This window comes from Ranitomeya variabilis, chromosome 4 (genome assembly GCF_051348905.1).
Source record: "Ranitomeya variabilis isolate aRanVar5 chromosome 4, aRanVar5.hap1, whole genome shotgun sequence".
NCBI lineage: Eukaryota > Metazoa > Chordata > Amphibia > Anura > Dendrobatidae > Ranitomeya > Ranitomeya variabilis.
The window spans coordinates 32,443,047-32,464,423 of record NC_135235.1 but is presented as its reverse complement, the minus strand read 5'-3'; the positions used below and the strand labels follow the sequence as shown (position 1 = coordinate 32,464,423).

Genomic DNA, 21,377 nt, shown 5'->3' with positions numbered 1-21,377 from the left:
GTGCCCCGTCTAGTGACACAGCCATCCAGTGAGCGCATTTATGCTTGGTACAGGTGGAGCGAGGCTGTGCCCCGTCTAGTGACACAGCCGTCCAGTGGGCGCAGCTATGCTTGGTACAGGTGGAGCGAGGCTGTGCCCCGTCTAGTGACAGCCATCCAGTGAGCGCAGCTATGCTTGGTGTACAGGTGGAGCGAGGCTGTGCCCCGTCTAGTGACACAGCCATCCAGTGAGCGCAGCTCTGCTTGGTACAGGTGGAGCGAGGTTGTGCCCCGTCTAGTGACACAGCCATCCAGTGAGCGCAGCTCTGCTTGGTACAGGTGGAGCAAGGTTGTGCCCCGTCTAGTGACACAGCCGTCCAGTGAGCGCAGCTATGCTTGGTACAGGTGGAACGAGGCTGTGCCCCGTCTAGTGACACAGCCGTCCAGTGGGCGCAGCTATGTTTGTGGAGCGCCCCCACTGCCGCAGGGCCGAGGGGTACCCGGTACCGGGCCTCTGAGTCTCTGCTCTGGGGTTGTCACGGCGGCTAGGCCCAGTCCGTGACCCTGCCGTGGGGCGCGCAGTGAAGGATGTGATGAATGAATGATATTAGTGATGCTTTAGTGGTGGTGGTGCGGTGCAGTAAATAACGAGGACACCAGGTTGCAGTCTCTTTACCTCTTTACTGAAGATCTCTGGGTCTTCAGTCCAGAATACGGTTCACCAGGCTGCGCAAGTCTGACCGGTCCAATGGCACCTCCAGAGTTCTCTTCACAGGTGGAAATCGGTGCCTTCCTTCTAGCGCTATGTGTTGTGGTCCTTCCCTGCTGTGCTTACGGAAAGTCCCCCACAACTGTTGTGTCTGTTTCTTAAGTTCCCTCACAACTCAATTAGATGATGTTCTGCTAATCCTCCGTCCCTCCCTGGTGTTCTGGTTGGGACGGCACCCGTTTGACGGGTAGGCTCGGAGCTCTTCCGGGACCCTAGAGTCGCCCCTCTCCACAAGTTGCCCCCCAAGACTGCATAGGTGATTTAGGTGAGACAGCCCGCCTTAGACTGACTGTCCTGCCGCTGTTTGGAGTATTGCTTGAAGCTGAATGTTATGATACTCCCTCGGCGTTCCGGCCACCGGTAGTGCGCCTCAGTAGGGTGTTGCTTCGGTCTTACAGCACGACTCCTACTGGTATTTCTCCTTTTGCGTGATCTCGTTTCTCACTCAGCACAATCTATCTCGCTTCTAATCCTTCCTTGGGCACCGCCGCTACCCGGAGCAGGCGCGGTCCCGTTACGTTCGTTCAAGTTGCCAAGCCTCTGTCAGGATCCCACCCCTGACAGAGACCCTACTGTATCTTCCCCCACAACACCCTCTGCCACAAGGTGTTGCCTGGTTCCAACCCAGTCAGCTTTCTGATCTAACTTCCTGCCTGACCCCCAGTTTACCCACTATGGTGGGGAGTGGCCTAATGAATAGCACCCTTAGCTCCCCCCGGAGGCCCGGCTGTGAAATGTATTGGTGTCTGTGATACCTGATCAGATGAACTCCTTCAGTGCCATCGGACGCACCATAGCTCCCCATAGCGGCGGAGCCACAGTACTGCAACGACCAGGACTCTGGGGCGCTGCATTTGGTACAGGTGGAACGAGGCTGTGCCCCGTCTAGTGACACAGCCGTCCAGTGAGCGCAGCTATGCTTGGTACAGGTGGAGCGAGGCTGTGCCCCGTCTAGTGACACGGCCGTCCAGTGGGCGCAGCCACGCTCAGTACAGGTGGAGCGAGGCTGTGCCCCGTCTAGTGACATGGCCGTCCAGTGGGCGCAGCCACGCTCAGTACAGGTGGAGCGAGGTTGTGCCCCGTCTAGTGACATGGCCGTTCAGTGAGCGCAGCTATGCTTGGTACAGGTGGAGCGAGGCTGTGCCCCGTCTAGTGACACGGCCGTCCAGTGGGCGCAGCCACGCTCAGTACAGGTGGAGCGAGGCTGTGCCCCGTCTGGTGACATGGCCGTCCAGTGAGCGCAGCTCTGCTTGGTACAGGTGGAGCGAGGCTGTGCCCCGTCTAGTGACACAGCCGTCCAGTGGGCGCAGCTATGCTTGGTACAGGTGGAGCGAGGTTGTGCCCCGTCTAGTGACACAGCCGTCCAGTGAGCGCAGCTCTGCTTGGTACAGGTGGAGCGAGGTTGTGCCCCGTCTAGTGACATGGCCGTTCAGTGAGCGCAGCTATGCTTGGTACAGGTGGAGCGAGGTTGTGCCCCGTCTAGTGACACAGCCGTCCAGTGAGCGCAGCTCTGCTTGGTACAGGTGGAGCGAGGTTGTGCCCCGTCTAGTGACATGGCCGTTCAGTGAGCGCAGCTATGCTTGGTACAGGTGGAGCGAGGTTGTGCCCCGTCTAGTGACACAGCCGTCCAGTGAGCGCAGCTCTGCTTGGTACAGGTGGAGCGAGGTTGTGCCCCGTCTAGTGACATGGCCGTTCAGTGAGCGCAGCTATGCTTGGTACAGGTGGAGCGAGGTTGTGCCCCGTCTAGTGACACAGCCGTCCAGTGGGCGCAGCTATGCTTGGTACAGGTGGAGCGAGGTTGTGCCCCGTCTAGTGACACAGCCGTCCAGTGAGCGCAGCTATGTTCGGTACAGGTTGAGCGAGGCTGTGCCCCTTCTGGTGACATGGCCGTCCAGTGGGCGCAGCCACGCTCAGTACAGGTGGAGCGAGGCTGTGCCCACTAGTTGGTTCTGCCCATGAGTGCCAGCGCACAGAGTGACTGCAGACTTTTTATTTTGGATCAGACAACTTCTTTAAAGTACCCAGAGTGTAGTAACACACCATTAGAGGCAGGTGATGTGTGAATTGGGCAGCTGGCACCTGTCGTGTGGAGAGTGTCCAGCTTCTGACCTTCCTCAATGTATCCAATGGAGGACATAGATGTACATCCTTCACCAGGAGACATACATAGTTGATGAATTGCTGCCTTTACAGGGTCCTGCCAAATACCTAATGTGTACTGCAAAAATGAAATAGGGCCCGCACCCCTTTAGCATTAAAGGGGTTGTGCACTACTCTGAAAACCCCTCTTCTCAATCCCTATTTCCCTGCCAGTACAACAATAACACTCATCTCCAGTGTCAGTACTGGCTCTTTTGGGCTCATGTGACATTGTCACGTGATCCCTGAGGCCAATCAGCACTGCTTTCACTCTCCTTATGTTTTTTGACTTTTACAGCAATAGTGGAGTTCATACATTCATTAATCACATTGTGCTGACAGTGTATGGGGCTGTCCCTCGTTTTCTTCCAGACCAAATCTAGAGGAAAAGACAGATCTTGAAAATCTGTCTGCTCCTTTTTTCAGTGGATATAAGCTTTTCCCCTTGTCCGATCAATATACATGTGCAAGTATCTAAAGTGTATGCCCAGCTTCACTCTGCGGACCCCTGATCCATGTTTTGTTATGGCGCCCCTGCTGTTATTTTGATTCTCTCCCCGTCCACCTTGTGCCCAGTGTCGGTGGTCACACATGCTCAGTATCGCCAGACCGGTCCTCTTGTATATCGGCGGTGAAGTGGCTCCTGCTATTGTGCGCTACGAGCCGCAGGCTATAATTATTTTTTTTATTTTTTTCCTGTCCTTTTATATTACGGTAAATGCGTCTCGTATTTCGCTCCAGTTATTATAGAAACCCTAGAAGTATATAACAATCCGTTTACACTCAGGTTTCACTGCTGTGACAAAGAATGGCTTCTTATATTACAAAATGTTAAATTAATTGGAGCTACATTAATACACCACACTCTCGAGTTAAAGGCACGCACAGAAATTGCTCCCATGTAGGGAAATGCCTATTTCGCATCCGTGCAGGATTTAATCAAACACGACTTCCATTCACTGGAGATTCTGTTACAGCGTAGGATTGTCTCATCCGTAGAGTAAATGATGTAAAGGGCAAAATTAACATATCATTTTTCCACCATTACAACGTGTTCTGGCTCTCGTTCCTGCTGTCTCCAACTCTGCATAGATTTCTTGTTTATGATCTGAAAGGGAGTCTGTCACCCCAAAAATCATATATGAGCTAAGGCCACCGGCAGGGGCTTATATACAGCATTCTGTAATGCTGTAGATAAGGCCCCCGATGTAACCTGAAAGATGAGAAAAACAGGTTAGATTATACTCACCCAGGGGCGGTCCCGGTCCGATGGGTGTCCGGGTCCGGCGTCGCCCATCTTCATGTGATGATGTCCTCTTCTTGTCTTCCTGCTCCGGCTCAGGCCTACTTATCTGACCTGTTGAGGGCAGAGCAAAGTACTGCAGTGCGCAGGCACCAGCAAAGGTCAGAGAGGCCCAGCGCCTTCACACTGCAGTACTTTGCCCTCAACAGGGCAGATAACGTACGCCTGCGCAGGAGCCCAATGCCGGGGAGCGATCACAAGAAGATGGGAGGCGCCGGACCAGGACCTACGACACCCATCGGACCGGACCGCCCCGCAGGTGAGTATAATAACTTATTTTTCTTAGCTTTCAGGTCGGATCGGGGGCTTATCTACAGAATTATAGAATGATGTGTATAAGCCCTGAAAGGCGGTGGCCGTATCTTATATAGGCGAAACCTGGTGATAGGTTCCCTTTAAGTCTGGACTGAATGGCGGAGATCTGCTGTATCCCTCACTGTCACAATGGTACTGGATTTGAGATGCACAACTTGTGTAAATTGTGGAAGCCTTATTTTTGGGGACTTACATTCTCTCCCTGTAAAGAATGCGGACACCTTTTGAGGATTTTTTATTTTTTTTCCCCCTGAAATGCATGTATTATGGGCTAATAATTTCGTTACTGGGCTTCAATAACAAAAATAGTGCACTCAACCGGTAGCAATATAGAAAATAGCTTAATTGATAACACGAGAAAGTGCACATACATAATAAGAACACTTAAAACAAATACAAGGATTCAAAGTACCATTTAGCAGCCAAAATATAGTCTATCAAGATAGAAATGCTACCTGATAATGCTTTACAATTAAGTAACGGATGAAGGCGTACTATACCATAATTAAACCACCCATAAGCCGTTGCTATATAGTTATGAATGTTATACAGGTGGGGATCATTCATGCTGCCTTACATTGAAGATTTGGTGAGTGTATATTATCTTTTTATTCTTCTAACTATATCACCATAACCTCTGGGTGACACTTGTTATATTGGCATTGCATGTAATCGGGATTCAGAGTCCATCATTATTTTGTACATAATCTATGATCCTGCTGATTTACACTATATTTAGTCTATGCTTTACTCCTGGATAATCATAACTATATAATAACGGCCTATGGGTGGTTTAATTATGGTATAGTATGTCTTCATCCGTTTAATTATAAAGCATTATCAGGTAGCATTTCTATCTTGATAGACTATATGTTGGCTGCTATATGGTACTTTGAATCCTTGTATTTGTTTAAAGTGTTTTTAAATGTTCTTATTATGTATGTGCCTTTTCTCTTGTTATCAATAAAGCTATTTTCTATATTGCTACTGGTTGAGTGCACTATTTTTGTACCACCTTCTTTTTTTTTTTTTTCCTTTTATACATTTACTGCTTTTGGGTACAACTGTAGCACCCTGGTGGTATTACTTAAATTTAATTTGGCGGTGCCCGCTGTTTTCATTTTCTGGCCTTAAATAACAATGTCAGTGTTTAGCTTTTACAGGCTTTTTCCCTGCACATCTTTGACTACAGAATGAGTTAAAGAGGACCTCTTCTTTTTTTTTTTTTTCTTATTTAGTTTTTACATTCTGAACAAGCCACATTATGATATAGTGGCTGAAGGGGTTTTAATTTTTCATCTCTTGTACTACCCCACTACATGAAGGTGGCCAATTATAAGCAGGAGCCATCATGCAGGGAAGAACATGGCCTCCTCTCCTGACCAGGTGTAGAAATACAGCAGAGCCAAGTTATCATTACAAACCTTTCCGGACCTCATCTCACAGCAGTCGGTGTGGGGGAGGGTGAGAGCTGATGGCAATGTGAGATAAGATCTGAAAGTGTTTGGCTGCATAGTTATGCATCAGTATAAACACTTCCAGATTTCATCTCGCAGTGCTTTCTGATTTCACCCCCTCACACTGACTGCTGTGAGATGAGATCTGAAAGTGTTTGTAATGGTGCATAACTCTGCTCTGTTCTATCTGTAGACAATAGCTGCAGACTTTGGTCGCCCCCAGAGGAAGCAAGTGACTCAAAATGTGCGTTGGGTAGTGAGATATTGTGGTGGACTTTGCTCTGGGTAATTACTTGTTCTGATATACTTTTCATTACTTTACATTGATACAAAGTTGCACCTATACGATTGATTCATATTTGTGGGTGCTATTGTAAAGAGAATATGTTGTGTGGTTGTAGATTATCCTAGGAGCAACCACTTGGTATCATGTGATTCATTATATACCTGATGGTTATAATAGTCATGATATTAGATCATAGATGTAAATAATAAGCTGACATAATTTATAAGTGCTCTGTGCTTTATGGGATGTGAACTCTCTGAATGACATTTGATTATAGTTAATCCACATGTAAAAAATAAATATATATATATATATATATATATATATATATATATATATATATATATATATATATATATATATATATATATATATATATATACCTACCTACCTACCTACCTTATGGAGTAAAAAAGCAAATACACTAATTTATGAGGCAGGTAGATTGTCTTTTAAACACTCCATTTTACATATATACATAAGTTACAAATTTATTGTATGTATTAAAAAAATAAGTTCTATGAAATTATAATGACATGTAGGAGTTTACAAATGATGTACTGCGAAATGGCATTGCTCAGCCCGTTATTACTGTTTCACCAGTGATAAGTCTGAAAACCTCAATTTGTATTTTATAATCCAATGAAGTTAGTTTGCCAATTGTTTTTTGAGCTATGACTCCTTTTTCTGCTTTTTGTGGTTTAAATGTGATGGCGTTTCTTCAGATCAGTGCACTCAATATGGAAGTCTGGCATTATTTAGAGACTTTGGTGTCAATCTGTACATTCCTAAACCAAGAATCTGCAAAAACCCTAGTCCATGCCCTCATCATCTCTCGACTTGACTACTGCAACCTCCTGCTCTGTGGCCTCCCCTCTAACACTCTCGCACCCCTCCAATCTATTCTAAACTCTGCTGCCCGACTAACCCACCTGTCCCCCCGCTATTCCCCGGCCTCTCCCCTCTGTCAATCCCTCCACTGGCTCACCATTGCCCAGAGACTCCAGTACAAAACCCTAACCATGACGTACAAAGCCATCCACAACCTGTCTCCTCCATACATCTGTGACCTCATCTCCCGGTACTTTCCTGCACGCAACCTCCGATCCTCACAAGATCTCCTTCTCTACTCCCCTCTAATCTCCTCTTCCCACAATCATATACAAGATTTCTCTCGTGCATTCCCCCTACTCTGGAACCCTCTACCACAACATATAAGACTCTCGCCTACCATCGAAACCTTCAAAAAGAACCTGAAGAGTTACTGCTTCCGACAAGCCTACAACCTGCAGTAACCACCGATCGACCAAACCGCTGCATGACCAGCTCTATCCTCACCTACTGTATTCTCACCCATCCCTTGTAGATTGTGAGCCCTCGCGGGCAGGGTCCTCTCTCATCCTGTACGAGTTGTGACTTGTATTGTTTAAGATTATTGTACTTGTTTTTATTATGTATACCCCTCCTCACATGTAAAGCGCCATGGAATAAATGGCGCTATAATAATCCTAGACAACCCTTTTTAATGCCTTCACGATATGCGCTGTACATGTACGGTGTATAGAATAGAGAGAGAAAGAACCGACCAAAAAAGTCCCAGTATAAAAGATGGTGATAACAAGAAATACTTTATTGAAATCAGGTAATAACAGGGGTGACAGAACAATGATAAAAGCCATCTGTAAAAATGCATATAAAAAAACAGGGACGCGCACCCGAGATAGTAAAGCCTTTCTGGAAGCACCAGTAGGGCTAGCACAATAAAGTTATGGTCATCATAGAGATAAGTGCAGCAAAGTGCATAAATCAAAACAATATGTAAATTCTATAGAGATGACTAAAGTGCAAGTGCCGTAAGTCAGTGTTTATTAAACGACATAAAAGAGGTCCATATGTTATTATTATGGTATTAAAATAAATATTTGTGAGACAGTGCTCATGTTGTAATGGACCTAATATAAGTCACCTAATAGTGAAAGCCATGGGGTAGTAAAATAATGACAGCAGACTTACACAGGTAGAGGAGCTCCTTCATCCGAGTGGTGTCCACCCCTGTGTGCCTTTCGGCTTACACCTTCATCAGAGGGTGAGGCTTTTATCACTGTTCTGTCACCCCTGTTTATAACCTGATTTCAATAAAGTATTTCTTATCACCATCCCATCTTTTGTACTGGGACTTTATTGGTTGATTCTTTCTCTTTCTTTTTTTTTTTTTTTTTCTTTATGTATTTACACCGACTGTCCCCTTAACCTAATACAGTCCGGTCGGTTGGGTTACACTATTCACAATATAGGTTATATTCAACACTTACTGTATGTATACCCATTAATAGGCCTATTGTTTTTTCCCTTGTCTTATGCTCTGATGTACGGCGTATGTCAGGTCTGAGCCCACATCTTTTCTGGTACATGTCAGCTGATTTCATCAGCTAACCTGTGCTTCTCAGCCGCGCGGGTGTAATCGCGATCCACCCACAGCTGTTACCATGTTAAATGGGTTGGCGTGACAGCTCGGGGTCTGCAGGAGACCCGTGTGGTTGTCATAGCCGGATAGCTATGAGGGCCCAGCGGTCAGCGCTCATGGCAAGTGATTAGGGTGCCAAGGAAAAATTAACTTTGCAAATTGGTAAGTCTTACCCCTCAAATTTGTTCCTTGTGGCATAAGGATTCACCATGTAAAATATGCTGACATTAACCCCTTAACGACCGCCGATACGCCTTTTAACGGCGGCCGCTAAGGGTACTTAAACCACAGCGCCGTTAATTAACGGCGCTGTGGAAAAAGTGAATAGCGCCCCCCCCCCCCGAGTCGGATTTTCTCTGGGGTCTCGGTTGCCGAGGGTAGCCGAGACCCCAGAGAACATGATTCGGGGGGTTTTTACCGACCCACGAGTTGCGATCGCCGGTAATTAACCGTTTACCGGCGGTCGCAACAAAAAAACAAACAAACGCGATTTGCCATTTAATTTCTCTGTCCTCCGATGTGATCGCACATCGGAGGACAGAGAAAGTGTCCCCGATGGCCCCCAATAGCCCCCCAATACTCGCCTATCTCCCCCGGTGCTCCTCGTGTCTCCCGATGGGCGCCGCCATCTTTTTTCTGGGAAAAAATGGCGGGCGCAGTGCGCCCGGCACCCGGAAGATCTTTGGGGTCTCGGCTGCCGGGGGTAGCCGAGACCCCAAAGAACATGATCGGGGTCGGTTTTTACCGACCCCTGTTTTGCGATCGCCGGTAATTAACTGTTTACCGGCGACCGCAAAAAAAAAAAAAGCGATCTGTAATTCTCTGTCCTCTGATGTGATCGCACATCAGAGGACAGAGAAATAGGGGGATTCGGGGACCCTATCATACTCACCCGGTGTCCCCGGGTCCTCCTGCGTCTCCTCTTGCCGGCCGGCTTCTTCCTCTGCAAAGAAAATTGCAGGCGCATGCGCAGTGCGCCCGCCATCTGCTGCCATCTGCCGGCAGGAGAGACGAGTTGGGGCTAAAATTAGGGCTAAGGTTGGGGCTAAATTTAGGGTTAGGGTTAGGGTTAGGCTACTTTCACACTAGCGTTTTTTGGCTTCCGTCGCAATGTGTCGTTGGAGAAAAAACGCATCCTGCAAAAGTGCTTGCAGGATGCGTTTTTTTTTCTCCATTGACTTGCATTAGCGACACATTGCGACGGATTGCCACACGTTGCATCCGTCGTGCGACGGATGCGTCGTGCTTTGGCGGACCGTCGGCACAAAAAACGCTACATGTAACTTTTTTTGTGCGACTTGTCCGCCATTTCCGACCGCGCATGCGCGGCCGGAACTCTGCCCCCGCCTCCCCGCACCTCACAATTGGCAGCGGATGCGTTGAAAAAACAGCATCCTCTGCACCCGTTGTGCGGCGCTTACAACGCTAGCGTCGGTACGTCGGCCCGACACACTGCGATGGGCCGAGTACGACGCTAGTGTGAAAGTAGCCTTAGGGTTAGGGTTGGGGCTAAAGTTAGGGCTAGGGTTAGGGTTAAATTTAGGGTTAGGATTGGGGCTAAAGTTAGGGTTAGGGCTAGGGTTGGGGCTAAAGTTAGGGATAGAGTTGGGATTAGGGTTAGGGTTTAGATTAGGGTTGGTATTAGGGTTACGGTTGGGATTAGGGTTACGTTTGGGATTAGGGTTGGGATTAAGGTTAGGGTTGGGATTAGGGTTAGGGGTGTATTGGGATTAGGGTTAGGTTTGAGGTTAGGGTTGAGATTAGGGTTAGGGGTGTGTTGGATTTAGGGTTTTGATTAGGGTTATGGTTAGAGTTGAGATTAGGGCTGTTTTGGGGTTAGGGTTGTGATTATCGTTAGGGTTGTGATTAGGATTATGGATCGGGTTGAGATTAGTGTTAGGGGTGTGTTGGAGTTAGAATTGGGGGGTTTCCACTGTTTAGGTACATCAGGGGTTCTCCAAACACGACAGACAATTTTGCGCTAAAAAAGTCAAATGGTGCTCCCTCCCTTCTGAGCTCTGCCGTGTGCCCAAACAGTGGTTTACCCCCACATATGGGGCATCAGCGTACTCGGGATAAATTGGACAACAACTTTTGGGGTCCAATTTCTCCTGTTACCCTTGTGAAAATAAAAACTTGGGGGCTAAAAATCTTTTTTGTGGGAAAAAAAATATTTTTTTATTTTCACTACTCTGCATTATAAACTTCTGTGAAGCACTTAAGCATTCAAAGTTCTCACCACATATCTAGATAAGTTCCTTAGGGGGTCTAGTTTCCAAAATTTGGTCACTTGTGGGGGGTTTCTACTGTTTAGGTACATCAGGGGCTCTGCAAACGCAACATAACACCCACAGACAATTCTATCAAAGTCTGAATTCCAAAATGGCGCTCCTTCTCTTCCGAGCTCTGCCGTGTGCCCAAACAGTGGTTTACCCCCACATATGGGGTGTCGGCGTACTCAGGACAAATTGTACAACAACTTCTGGGGTCCATTTTCTCCTGTTACCCTTGGTAAAATAAAAATTTGGAGGCAAAAAGATCATTTTTGTAGAAAAAATGCGTTTTTTTTGTTTGTTTTTTATTTTCACGGCTCTACGCTATAAACTTCTGTGAAGCACCTGGGGGTTTAAAGTGCTCACCACACATCTAGATAAGTTCCTTAAGGGGTCTAGTTTCCAAAATGGTGTCATTTGTGGGGGGTTTCCACTGTTTAGGCACATCAGGGGCTCTCCAAACGTGACATGGCGTCCGATCTCAATTCCAGCCAATTCTGCATTGAAACAGTCAAACAGTGCTCCTTCACTTCCAAGCTCTGCGGTGCGCCCAAACAGTGGTTTACCTCCACATATGGGGTATCGGCGTACTCAGGAGAAATTGCACAACAAAATTTGTGGTTAAATTTCTGTTTTTACACTTGTGAAAATTAAAAAAAATGGTTCTGAAGTAAAATGTTTGCAAAAAAAAATTAAATGTTCATTTTTTTCTTCCACATTGTTTCAGTTCCTGTGAAGTACGTAAAGGGTTAATAAACTTCTTGAATGTGGTTTTGAGCAGCTTGAGGGGTGCAGTTTTTAGAATGTTGTCACACTTGGTTATTTTCTATCATATAGACCCCTCAAAATGACTTCAAAGGTGATGTGGTCCCTAAAAAAAACATGGTGTTGTAAAAATGAGAAATTGCTGGTCAACTTTTAACCCTTATAACTCCCTAACAAAAAAAAATTTTGTTTCCAAAATTGTGCTGATGTAAAGTGGACATGTGGGAAATGTTATTTATTAACTATTTTTCATGACATATCTCTCTGATTTTAAGGGCATAAAAATACAAAGTTTGAAAATTGCAAAATTTTAAAAATTTTCGCCATATTTCCATTTTTTTCATAAATAATCGCAAGTAATATCGAAGAAATGTTACCACTAACTTGAAGTACAATATGTCACGAAAAAACAAACTCAGAATCAGCGGGATCCGATAAAGCGTTCCAGAGTTATAACCTCATAAAGTGACAGTGGTCAGAATTGTAAAAAATTGGCTCGGTCATTAAGTACTAAATTGGCTCTGTCACTAAGGGGTTAAATTTAGATTTACCACCTGCTCAAGGCATGTGAATTATTCTGTGTTTCTCACTTTCCACGATTTTGTACACACAATAACCACTCAGTTTGTCATCATATCTTTAACTGGATATACTAAAATGAAAAAACCTAAAAAGTTCTAATCACCCCCCCCCCCCCCCCCCCCTTCTCCCCATTGAAAATTAAAGGGTTAAAAAACCCACACTTTTGGTACCGCCGCGTTCAGAATCACCCAATCAATATATAAGAATACTTAAACCAATCGGTAAACGGCATAACATGAAAAAAAGAATCTAAACACTAGAATTACATTTTTTTTTTTTTTTTTCCACAGCCTAAATGCAATAACGGGCGATCAAAACATCATATCTACACCAAAATGGTATCAATAAAAACGTCAGCTTGGCGCACAAAAAATAAGCCCTCGCCCAGCCCCAGATCCTAAACAATTGAAATGGTACAGGTCTCCTAAAATGATGCAAATTATTATTTTTATTTTTTTTAACAAACTCTGGATTTCTTTTTCACCACATAAAAAATAACTTAGACATGTTTGGTGTTTACGAACTCCTAGTGACCTGGAGAATCATAATGGCATGGTATTTTCAGCATTTGGTGAACATGGTAAAAAAAAAAAAAATATATATATATTTTTTTTTTTTGCAATTTCACCGCACTTGGAATTTTTTTTTGCCCCCAATTTCCAGTACATTATATTGTAAAGTAAATGGTGTGGTTCAAAAGTCGTCCCACGAATAACAAGCCATCACATGGCCATGTTGATGGGAAAAATAAAAATAAAAAGTTATGGCTCTGGGAAGAAGGGGAGCAAAAAACAGAAATGCAAAAACTGAAATGACCCGGAGATGGAGTAAACAACCATTAATAGGTAACCAGGGCTGTGGAGTCGGTAAGCCCGACTCCGACTCCTCAGTTTCCCTGACTGCACAGCATCGGACACTACTGATCATGTACATAAAGTGCAGCACAGACTCCTCTCCACTAAAAGCCGAGATCCTTAGGTCAGGAATGGAACAAACCTTTATAGAACATTTTATAACTTTCACAAATTATTCTGAAAACATTTACAGCACATCATGCACTGAACCCAATTTATATATTTTAGGAGTTAGATCATTTTTTTTCCGACTCCGCAGCCCAGCGCTGCAATCTGTGTCTCTGCCCCTATATCATGGCGCTCTCAGATGAGATGGCAAGACCTTCTGTCCATCAGGTTCAACCTTTCTCCACCAATTGTCTATAACCCACAATATTACTGCATTGTGGGTGTTTTTTTTTTTTTTTGTTTTTTTTTAATAATTTTTCTTCGTGTGTGTAAATTTGTAACAGATATTGTTTTGATGGATTTTTGCATTCGCATCTTTAAAGTAGTAGCTGAAAAAAAGCCCCCCACTCCTTGTAGAACACCTGCTGGATACTAGTCTCTCGCCCACTACTGCCTCATTATATCGGTGGAGCAGTAATAAATAGTAAACAGCTACATGTGTGACCCTCAGTGTGTATAATGGCCTGACCTGCCGACCCTTGTCCCTTCTAAGATGAGGTTTCACTGACCCCTCCGCAGTTGCAGTAATTCCTTTTGTTTAGTTGATGGATCATGTAGAATGTTTCCAAAGGAAAGCTACTGTTCAGCTTAGGGCTGAATAACATTTGAGGAGTGTGGGTGTCACAAAATGTACAGAAAATATATACGGTGTGTGTGTATATGTATGTGTGTGTGTATGTATATATGTGTATATATATATATATATATATATATATATATATATATATATATATATATATATATAATTTTTTTTTTTTTTTCGCTACAGTAACAGTCTAACCTCACATTGTCTTGAGGTCGTAAGGATGTCATGAGCGCAGAATAATATTAATTTAACACATGCCTGCACAGGAAAATGCGTCATGATTCATTCTCTACTCTGCACCCAAAAAAAAAAAGTGTGTATATATTATAAAAGTATATAATAGTATTCACATTTACCTGTGCAGGCATGTGTTAAATTAAAAATATTTTAATGACGCTCATGACATCCTTGCGACCTCGAGCTAATGGTGTGAGGCTACACTGTTACTGTAGCGGTATATATGATTTATTTTATAGTACGAAGTGTTAATTTTTCTAAACACTTCGTGGCAGATTTAATCTACACTTGGGTTTTTGTAAGCCGGTCCTGATGCAGAATCCATCAGAGTAAAGTGCACCACATTCATTAACCCCTTCCCGTAAAATGATGGAACGGTACGTCAGCATTGCAGATTTACTGTCCGTCATCAGCCCGACAGCAATTCCAGAGCATTGCTTGTTGCAGGGGGGCGACAAAGGCTTTCCTGTCATCCCTCAAGTAATCCGATCCTGCAGGGTACTGGGCCTGATTCCTAACGGTCTGTCAAAGTCTAGTGGAGCTGATGCCCTGTACTACAGACGCACTGCAGTGCATAATCCATGTGATAGAAGGATTTCAGGTCCAAGTCCTCTTGTTGAACCAATAAGTACTGTAAAAAAAAAACTAATGTTCAAAACCAATATATAAGTTAATGCTATTTTTCTCTGATTTTCGTAAATGATCAATGCAGATGAGTCCTTTATAATGTTCAAATCATCAACCATTAGAGGATAAATGTCATTTTATCGGACAAACCTCCCAATTATGACCGGTTTATTTTTCAAAACTGAGAAAAAAAAAAAAAACTCAATGTCCTGTTCCAAATTCTTCTGCACCACAGAGTTTCCAAACATTTTATAGGCTGTAAAGAACAACATTTGTTGAATTTGCAGCATTAAGAGATCACAATTATTGAAATAAAAACAGAATTGCAAATCGTGTTTAGACAGTGACACAAGGCTTGGGGTAATATCTGGATGGGTCACCCGGTAGTTGACTTGTAACCTTTCCCTTTGCTCGGTGCAGACGTGCGTTGGGTAAGAACATTTCCGTACAGGATGATGCCTCCTGTGCGCCTTATTTTCACCCACACAGGACAGAATAGCCTAATGTGAAATGCCGCTTTCTCCAGGAATGCTTCTTCTAGTGTAATCCTTGGCTTGCTGTATCTGCGGCTGCTGCACATAAAAGCGATGGCGGCTCTCGACCACCTTTCATGTTTAGAGTAAGTGCAGCCAAAAGTAATCCGCTTCTTTCTTTTTCTCCAGAGAAAGGCATCATTTTTGGAGCGCCATTGACAGAAGAAGGCATCGCACAAATTTATCAGCTCATAGAATATCTGCACAAAAGTAAGTGCCCTGAACTTTCTTTGTATCCGCAGACATTTTCTGTTTTTGTTGTTGTTTACCACATTAAGAGCTTTTTTTTTATATATATATTATTTTTGTTGTCAGCAATAACTCTGAAATACCATTTACTTTGCAAGGTGTGTAGCCGTGATCCTCGCTGTATAACATTGCTGGGGTCCGCTATGTCCAGGCAATGCTTACTAAAACTAATACCGATTCTGGACATCGTGACTCTGAAGAAAAACCCACGTAGGGACTGAAATGCGTCACTTTACTGGGGGCACACAAGGTCCCAATTACTGTTTGTTTGTTTTTTGTTTGTTTGGTTTTTTTTTTCCTTCTTCTTCTTGCTCCCCCTCTATCCCTGACATTTGACAGCATTAATTGCAGCTTTTTCACTGCTATCCTTTTGTGGCATTGCTGCATTGATACAGCACATGATTGGCTGCAGCGGTCACAAGCTGCAGACCTGCCATCACCACTTCAGCCATGTCCACCTAGAGGAAGCTGCAGAAAGCTGGGGATTATTGCTGTTTTATTCTTTTGTAGCTTCCTCCACTAAACACATTTATTTTGTTTTTGTTTTTATGTATCATCTAAGATCCATTTGAATAATATTTTGGCTGCATAGAGGAGGGTCCTATTTTGGGCTGTTTAGCCAATCTACTTGATGATTGGGCTATCTGGTACCGACTATGAATGGTTCTCTTGATGGTTTATATTCAGCACATGATTGGCTGCAGCGGTCACATGCTGTAGACCTGCCGTCACCACTTCAGCCATGTCCACCAAGAAAAAGTTGGGGATTATTGCTGTTTTGTTCTTTTGCAGCTTTCTACATTTATACACATTTATTTACTTTTTGCTTTTATGCATCATCTAAGATAAATGTGAATGTAATACTTTGGCTAGATGGTACTTTTCTTTGAGTTTGTCCCTTTTTTCCCTTCCATTTACACACCTCCATAAGGCCGTGTTCGGATAGGGTTAAGCAGTAACCCAGTAATGAATATTTCGGCATAGTCTGACGCAAGTGATGTGCACATACCCTTAGGCTACGTGCCCACGATCAGGAATAGCAGAGTTTTTTTCTTCGCTGCCTCTAGCATTCTAATCGCAGCTAAATGTTCTTAGTGAATGATGCGGATTTAATGTGCCTAGTGACTGGCCGTGGGGGAAACTACGCAGCGGAGACTAGTGTCTCCACTGCCGAAATGAACGTGCTGTGGCTTGTAATCCCGCACCGCGGGGGAGTTTTCGCAGGTATCAATAGAAGCACAGTGAGTGTGGGGTTTCTATAAATCACATCACTATGCTCGTAATGTAGAACGCAGCATTTTGGACGCCGCGCAGATGGTATTCCTGATCCCTTCGGTGGACTCCTCATTACCTAAATGAGATGGTTCTGAACCTAACCCTCCCTTCCACCTCACACAGGACAGACTCCCCTTTGAGAGGTTTGAAGCCAGTGCAGCCGGCGAAATAAGTATTGAACACGTCACCAATTTTCTAAAGGTGCTATTGACACGAAATTCTCACCAGATGTCTGTAACAACCCATCCAATCCACACAGGCAAAGAAATCAAACCATCGATGTCCATAAACTAAGATATGTGTAATAATGAGAAATAACAGAGAAAAAGTATTGAACATGTTGCTGAAATTTAATGCTTTTTTTGGTGATGAAGCGTCAAGACGCCTAGTTGGTGGAGAAACTAGTCGCAGGCATTGCTCAGGTGTAATTGTAGCCCATTCTTCCACACAAACACTATTCACATCCTGAAGGTCCTGTGGGCCTCTTCTATGAACTCTGAGCTTTATTTCCTTGCATACATTTTCTATTGAATTCAGGTCCGTTAATCGGCTCGGCCATTCTAGCAGATTTTTCTTTATCTGAAACCAAAAGTTTCCTTGGCTGTGTGTTTGGGATCATTGTGTTGCTGAAATTTCCACCCTCATTTCATCTACATCATCCTGGGAGATGGCAGAAGATTTTTATCGAGAATGTCTCAGTACATTTGTCCATTCATCCTTCCTTCAGTTATATAAAGTTTGCCAGCGCCGTATGCTGAAAAACAGCCTCACACCATGATGTTCCTACCTTCAACCTTCACTGATAGTGTGGTGTTTTGGGGGTGATATGCAGTGTCTTTTGGCCTCCAAACATGGTTTTCATTACGACATACAATATATCTGTACATACTTTAAGGTTTTTGTTTTTAAAGGGAATCTGTCACCCCCAAAATCGAAGGTGAGCTAAGCCCACCGGCATCAGGGGCTTATCTACTGCATTCTGTAATGCTGTAGATAAGCCCCCAATGTATCCTGAAAGATGAGAAAAAGAGGTTAGATTATACTCACCCAGGGGCGGTCCTGGTGCGGTCTGGTCCGATGGGGGTCGCGGTCCGGGCCGGGGCCTCCCATCTTCATACGATGACGTCCTCTTCTTCTCTTCACGCTGCGGCTCCGGCGCAGGTGTACTTTGTCTGCCCTGTTGAGGTCAGAGCAAAGTACTGCAGTGCGCAGGCGCCGGGCCTCTCTGACCTTTCCCGGCGCCTTTTTTTTTTTTTTTTTTTTTTTCCCTTTTCCCTTTCTTTCTACTCTGAAACGCTGTGGTGTTTCACAGGAAAAATGTAGTTTAATAGCCACCGAGACAGTGCTGCACGGGAGACCGATCGGGCAGGCGAGTCCCCGGTGGCTTCTTCCCGCCCGCTACCAGTGACTATAGGCACATGTAGGGATTAACCTGTCAATTCAGAGCAGTAGGCGGGGAAAAAGCTCCCAGGAACCTGCCTATACGACTACCGTATTTTCCGGCGTACAAGATGACTTTTTAACCCCTAAAAATTGTCCCAAAAGTCGGGGGTCGTCTTATACGCCGGGTACGGCGTGTGCAGGGAGCGATCCTGGATGGTTCCCAGGGTCTGAAGGAGAGGAAACTCTCCTTCAGGCCCTGGGATCCGTATTCATGTAAAAAATAAAGAATAAAAATAAAAAATATGGATATACTCACCCCTCCGAGAAGCCTGGCTGTCACCGCTGCAAGCGTCTGCCTCCGTTTCTAAGAATTGCAGAGCGAGAGACCTTCGATGACGTCGCGGTCAGGTGACCGGTCACGGACCAATCACAAGACAGTGATGTCATCGAAGGTCCTTCACGCTCTGCAATTCTTAGGAATGGAGGCAGACGCTTGCAGCGGTGACAGCCAGGCTTCTCGGAGGGGTGAGTATATCCATATTTTTTATTTTTATTCTTTATTTTTTACATGACTATGGATCCCAGGGCCTGAAGGAGTCTCCTCTCCTTCAGACCCTGGGAACCACACGCCGTATAAGATGACTGGGCGTATAAGATGACCCCCGTCTTATGGAATTTGGGATATGCCTGCTGTATATTTTATATGGAAAAGTTGGGGGTCGTCTTATACGCCCAGTCGTCTTATACACCAGAAAATACGGTAGTTCCTGTGCGGCGCGGTCCCCAGCGGCTATTAAACTATTGTGTTTTTTTTATTCTCTGAAACACCGCAGCATTTTAGAGTTGAACATGCCTGGCTGATATCATGTAGTCACTGTCTGATACATGCTGCTCCTGAATCAGCTGTGTTTATCAGTGGGTGTCAAATTTGTATGCATTTTGCATTCTGTTATCAGGTCACAGTACAGGAAGAGGTGAGCTGTGATCTTGCCTATTGTGAATGGTGGATCCTGTGTTATCTACTGTATAGAGGTGTTATCAGTCATTGTACAGGAGGAGGAGGTGAGCTGTGACATCACCTATTGTGAATGGTGGATCCTGTGTTATCTACTGGATATAGAGGTGTTATCAGTCATTGTACAGGAGGAGGAGGTGAGCTGTGACATCACCTATTGTGAATGGTGGATCCTGTGTTATCTACTGTATATAGAGGAGTTATCAGTCATTGTACAGGAGGAGGAGGTGAGCTGTGACATCACCTATTGTGAATGGTGGATCCTGTGTTATCTACTGGATATAGAGGTGTTATCAGTCATTGTACAGGAGGAGGAGGTGAGCTGTGACATCACCTATTGTGAATGGTGGATCCTGTGTTGTCTACTGTATATAGAGGTGTTATTTTAATTCTATATAATTCTGCTAAAAAAAAAATCTTCTGTAGTGGACATGAAATGTGAGTAGTATTCAGCCTAGAAAGGTAGAAACATATTTTTTTTTGAATAATAGTTAATTTCCTTCTGGCACATTCCCTCTTGCTTATTCTGAACCTGTTCTTTGCTCCCTATCTTGTCTCTTGACCTCTTTATCTCGCTTTTCCACTATTGTAACAAATGGGACATGGAGGAGAAAACAAGGTCTCCCATCGTTATAGCTTGCACTTCCCTTTGCATTAGTTACATTTTTGCGTTCTCTTCTTTCCTTCTTATAATCCTATGATTCTAATGATTCTGCCCATAAGGCCCGCAGTGCCACAGGGGCTTTGGGCCACATCCCGGCCGTCTGAGTGAAGCCTCGCTCCGCTTGTTGACTCCTTTTCTCAGTACAGCATTTTCTTTGAGCTTCTTCTCGTTAACGTCTGCCTCCTCAGATCTCCGCACTGAAGGGTTGTTTCGTATCCCTGGGAACAGTAATCGTCTGCAGATTCTTAAAGACTCTCTCAATAGTGGAGTTGACGTTGATGTGGATTCTGGAGCGTTTCACCCTAATGATGTCGCCACGTTACTAAAAATGTTCCTGGGTGAATTACCTGAACCCCTGCTGACACACCGGCATTACCACGCTCATCTGAAGATCGCAGGTAAGCTGAGCTGTCAGTACAGGACTGGCAAGTGTGGAGAGAACTGACAATGTGGGCTGGAAATTTTTTTATTTTTTTTATTTTTATTTTTTTTAAATATTTTAGTAGAAAATTGCAATAAAATGTTGTTTCACGTAATAAAAGGAGACGTCTGAGCAGAGAGAACCATGGAGGGAGTCTCTTAACAAAGGGAGCTGTCGTCTATCCTCATCCGGCTGGTTTAGTAGTTACTTGTCTCCTATTCTCCATTACATATCCATTCCGGATCGTCTTTTCTTACAACAAAGTCCTGCCATTCTTCTTATTCCTCCTGGAAATTTATGAATAAATTAGCTGCTGGGAATTACTACTTAAATTGTGAAAAAGGTTGTTTCCCTACTGTGTGGTACTGATCGCTCAGTGTTAGACTGCCTAGGGACACATGCCCACCTGGGAACACCCCGATGTCAGTCTATGCATATATTTCCTAGAGGAATAACGGAGAGCCATTACCGCAGAGCTTTGTTAAAAAGGCTTTAGTATTGAGTTCATTGGAAATGTATTTAATATGTATGTATTTAAAACAAGCAAATCAGTAAAAAAAGGTAATGGGTCACGTTTGGGGGGGGGGGGGGGGGACCCTTTCATTAAAAACTGCGCTGTAATGATGTCCAAAAAGCACATCACATAGATCATACCTGCTCATTTAGTTATAGGGTTGTGCTTCATTTTCTGTTTAGTCACAGGCTTCTCTGCCCATTCAATTTGATTGATTTTCCCTTGTTGCACCGATGTCGCTGGAATCCCGCACTTTTTCTAATTGTACTACCATCAACTCGAGCCTTTAACATGCCATCTGAGGCCTTTGGAGTCTGAGTTGTAGCTCTTGGTTTTTTTTTTTGCATGGTCTGAGCTTGGAGTGAATTTGCTGGGACGTTCACTCTTGGGAAGATTGTGAACTTGAATGTTTTAAAAAATTTTCTCCAAATTGTTTGGAAATTGACCTATAATCCTTTACAGATTGAGCACAGAGCAATGCTTCTCTAAGGTCATTACTGATGTCTTTCCTCCTTCACAT

At 44.3% G+C, this 21,377-nt stretch overlaps 1 protein-coding gene across 2 annotated transcripts in view; it reads left to right on the top strand.

Moving 5' to 3' along the window:
* ARHGAP19 (Rho GTPase activating protein 19) overlaps positions 1–21,377 on the top strand; it is a 56,129-nt gene that overhangs the window by 12,707 nt on the left and 22,045 nt on the right. For both annotated transcript variants that reach the window (XM_077258295.1, XM_077258296.1), the window contains exons 3-4: positions 15,466–15,546; positions 20,111–20,320. In XM_077258295.1, coding sequence (XP_077114410.1) covers positions 15,466–15,546; positions 20,111–20,320 — 291 coding nt within the window. The remainder of the gene's footprint in view (positions 1–15,465; positions 15,547–20,110; positions 20,321–21,377) is intronic.